Source organism: Pterocles gutturalis, unplaced genomic scaffold, assembly GCF_000699245.1.
Source record: "Pterocles gutturalis isolate BGI_N339 unplaced genomic scaffold, ASM69924v1 scaffold7276, whole genome shotgun sequence".
Classification (NCBI taxonomy): domain Eukaryota; kingdom Metazoa; phylum Chordata; class Aves; order Pterocliformes; family Pteroclidae; genus Pterocles; species Pterocles gutturalis.
This window is the reverse complement of record NW_010097715.1, coordinates 18998-23160: the sequence shown is the minus strand read 5'-3', so window position 1 is coordinate 23160 and position 4163 is coordinate 18998. Positions and strand designations below refer to the sequence as shown.

The following is a 4163-nucleotide window of genomic DNA, read 5'->3' as shown; positions in this document are numbered from 1 at the left end:
ACACCCACCCAAAATGTGCTGCTGCTTAAAATGTCTCATACCAGGTGACCTCTGCAGCAGATTTAAGTTTACACTTTTAGTAGGAAGCAGAATGTATTCAGGTTTAAGCTGGGCTAAAAACTTGCTAAAACTAAGTTTAAAAGACAGACTTTGACATGAAAAATTCAGTATCAAACTAAACACTGTAGTGCAAGTTACAGTTAGAGCTCAAATGACTGATATTAACTTAAGGGTGTATCACTATCATTATTAAAATGTACACAAATTTTTACGGTGGTCAGTTATGCACAAAGAATGTTGTATGTATAACTTAGTGTTAAATGAAAACCACCACATAAGTCTGAGTAGAAAGCCAGGTTTTAATACAAAATTAATACCTGAGTATAACGGTCAAATTGATTCCCCTTGATAAATCACATACAAACATGGTTAGTGCCTCCGTTCTACGTTTCACATGAGGTTTTTCCTGTATTGTATGAGACCACTCAGTACTAGTGCTATTTGCAACATAAAAGATTTCAGACAAAATAGCTTAAGTCTTTCATGTGGTGATCTTAATACATTAAGTTTCTTCAATTAGAGTCTTCATTTTTCCTGTAGACTTCAGCATGTGTGGTCCAAACTGAAAAGGAAACCGGAAATGTGTTCAGATTGCTTTCAACAGAAACCTAGTTCAACTATTATCCATCCGCATTCTAAGTAAAACTAGAACTTGGCCAGAGATAATTTCCTTTATCAAGCTGCTTCTTTTGGATTTCACCCACTTCATAGCCACAAAGTCAAGGGAAACTTGTGCCAGCAGTCAGCTGAAATAATCACTTGGATGATGCAGCTAACCATCTGCTGGAGCAGCTCAGACTACAAGTAGTTAACTCTTCGCCAGCAAAATACAAAGATAGATGCAGTTATCATAAAAGTTGTCAACCAATTGCTCTAACTGGAGTTTAACAGTATTTCTGTTCTTAGCCTATCTTGCATTTTTGTGCAAGTCCTTTTAAAAACTGTATCATACAAGGATATTATATGAGGACTGATCTAGCAATGAAATTACATATTGATAAGTAACCAATGACTGATGCTTATTAGCTCATTACTGATCAACATTCTATCATTTCATAAATTAAAACCTTCAATTTTCTTAGTTTTTGAGGACTTCATGATCCTTAATCTCAAAATATGGACTGTAAATTTAAAAAATGGAAAGTCATTAAAAACCCATGTATGAATAAAATATTACCAACTCACATTATTTTCCTGAAAGTCCCAGAGATGCTGGGGAAAAAAAGTGATTGATTCTTAGGGAATATCTAGCCTTTTAGTTATGAAAAACAGCCTGAACATTATAGGAATATACCTTAAAGGCCTAAACCAGAAGGCAAGTAAGTCAACATTGATAAGCTGAAGTCCCAGAAGTCCTGAGATTTGTGGCTTGGGAATATTATTTTCCTCAGAACTTAATTCAGAGTGCAGCCAGCTCTTTTGGAGTTTTCAAGTGCATTTTTCCAAACACACAAAGGGAGAAATAACTTTTTACTCTTCCTCTGTAGTTCTGGTTTAGTGGGTTAGGTGGTGTTGAGCTGATGGCTGGACTTGATGATCCTTGAGGTCTTTTCCAACCTTAATGATTCTATAGCACAAGGCTTCAAGGGCCACTTCCTAATAAAGCTGATCTATGTTAGCCTATGTTTTTAAATAAGTGTATATTACTAGAAACTTGCATCTTGAACATTCATTGCTTAAAAAACCCTTACTTCAATTTCAAATCAATCTGAAATAAACTAGAAGCCATTAACTTGTACCATGACATGGATTTTAAATATTAACATTCTCACACTGTAAAGAAGCTGCTTTTATTTATTCAGCATTTCCAATTATTAATCTGACTGTACCAAGATCCAACAGGTCTTCTGAAAAGTTTGCTTTCTGCACTCCTAGGAATGGCTGACATATTTCAGGATCTTGCTTCAAAATTTCATGTTCACTATCTGAATGGTTAAGGTTGGTAACAGCAGGCAAGCTCTGTTCAGATTTGATTCTGGTATAAACCCTTAGGAACCAAGTTTTCAGCATATCACATTCTCATGGTAACAGAAAAGGTTTTTGTTTAAAAAAAAAAAAAAAAAAGCAGAGCTTTTTTAAACCTAGGGCCAAAAGAGTACACAATCTTAAGACTTGCTACTAAAAACATATGATTGCCACAAATCCTGGCCTATCAGTAGGATGTTATAGGGTTTTGTGGACAGGGATGCTAGCTCGTAGGTATTTGCACATGTTGGCAGAAAGACATACATGGGCTTTCATGGCAACTATAGTTTAGTCCAAGCCTGTCTTCAGAGCTGCAGTACTCACCAGCACTACCTCAGTCTTTGTCTGTGGTTCAGTCTTTGGAATCACTTTTTCAGTTTCACTTTGGCTATCATTTCGGTATCGATAAGCAAACTTCTTCTTGAGTGCTTCTGCTATTAATGCTGCAGGATCTGTAGGGTCAGCCACTTTAGATTTTGCACTTTCTGAGGATCTAGAAAAGAAAACGAGAAGCATTAATGTAGTCCACAACAAAGCTTTAGAAGTTATGAATCCTTTTGCATTCTGTTTGTCAGATGCTACGCCAGCATCTGTCTCACCTTGAAACAGTTCTGAGTTATAAAAATAAATAGTTAATGTAAGTGTTAATACATTGATATTTATTTATATTTATTACCTTTTCACTGAGCGTAGTTTCACATTGTTCATGTCTTTGAGGATTTCTAGCATGTTTGGTATTTCAGACTTCTTTGGCCCATTTTCTTTTAGACTCTGTCCAGAGTTCATTTTTTTGTTTTTCCTCTCTTTAATGAGCTCAATTGCAGACATACTCTGTTGTAGACCTGGGGGAGGGAGTGGTGGAGGAAGAGGAGGAGGAGGCGGCGGTGGTGGTGGAGGTACAACAGGGACAGCAGCTGAAGCAACTGGACTTGATCCAACTATAAATAAAACATGCATTCTGTGTCAGTTTATTTGTAAATCCCCTTTATATCTCACAATGTTCACATAAGAATATGACTTTAATAGCTTCAATTGCCTCCTCTTTGCCTTCTTTAGATTATCACGTAACTTCTTAATTCCTAAACCACCTAAGTAGACTCAACTGAAAAGCCACGTAATCCTTCTTGAAGAGTGAGAAGCATTCTTTGAATTTCCAACTCAAATTCTAGGTGCATTCGTCTCTTCGCTGTGATGGGATAGATGTCACGACATCTTTTAGTCATGTTCTGCTCCTAATGTTATCAGTATTTCACTTTTTTCCAAGAGGAAGGTATGGAGCTGGAAGTCGCATACAATCTGCCATGTGAGCAGTGTGTCTTCCTACTTATCATTGCAAATAAGAATTTACTGTACAAGATTTTTAAATGTAAATTTCAGAGCTCAAATAGTGCTTAAATTGAAGCTTGTTCCAGCTCTCTGAAGTAAAGATTTTTTAGGCCAACTAATCATCTGCCTAAAGATAGATTCTTATGATAATTTTGGTTTCAAGTTCCCTGTACTTTTAGGTAAAAATTGCTGTTATAATACCAGTAATAACTTCACAATAAATGAAGAAACCTCTGCTCAAATGCACTTTTAAAGAAATGAGCAAAACCACATCAAACTAGCGTTTGAGGCTTGGAGTATGAAGTGTGTTAAAGATACAAATATAGATAATATAGAGGAGTCTACTCTGTGTACATCTAGCCATACACACAGTGTCATTACCACATCCTAACAGAAGAGGGAGGTAAAGATAATAAAATCAAATCAAAATTTAATTTCCCTAGTAAATAGAGGTAAAGGGAAAAAGATGAAAAAAGTTTAGTTATTTCACAAAACCCCCACAATAATAACAATTCAAAAATTTAAGTGATCCTTAAAACTATTTCATAGTTTTGAATCTGAACAGTTAAGGAAAAATAATGTAACTGCTATCAGTTCACGGACAAAAAGCAAACAGCATCTGAAGAATCAGAATATGGTTTTATACATAAACATTTATATGTATTTTATACATAAACATAGGCAAAACTGTGTTTGCTAAGTGACCTTAGGAAAGAGTCAAAACCAAATGGCTGTCATCTCCAGTGACCAAGGGCCATGTCCCACTCATCTTTGGAGGTGGTAGTCAGGAGGTGGAAGGCAGTCAGAGGTGA

At 35.9% G+C, this 4163-nt stretch overlaps 1 protein-coding gene across 1 annotated transcript in view; it reads right to left on the bottom strand.

The window, feature by feature from the left end:
• Positions 1 to 409: 409 nt before the first annotated feature.
• The window catches only part of MTFR1 (mitochondrial fission regulator 1), a 16632-nt gene continuing 12878 nt past the window's right edge, over positions 410 to 4163 (bottom strand). Inside the window, exons 5-7 of the mRNA XM_010084958.1 lie at positions 2702 to 2963; positions 2350 to 2518; positions 410 to 622 (exon numbers count right to left, since the gene is read on the bottom strand). Coding sequence (XP_010083260.1) covers positions 563 to 622; positions 2350 to 2518; positions 2702 to 2963 — 491 coding nt within the window. The 3' untranslated portion in view covers positions 410 to 562. The remainder of the gene's footprint in view (positions 623 to 2349; positions 2519 to 2701; positions 2964 to 4163) is intronic.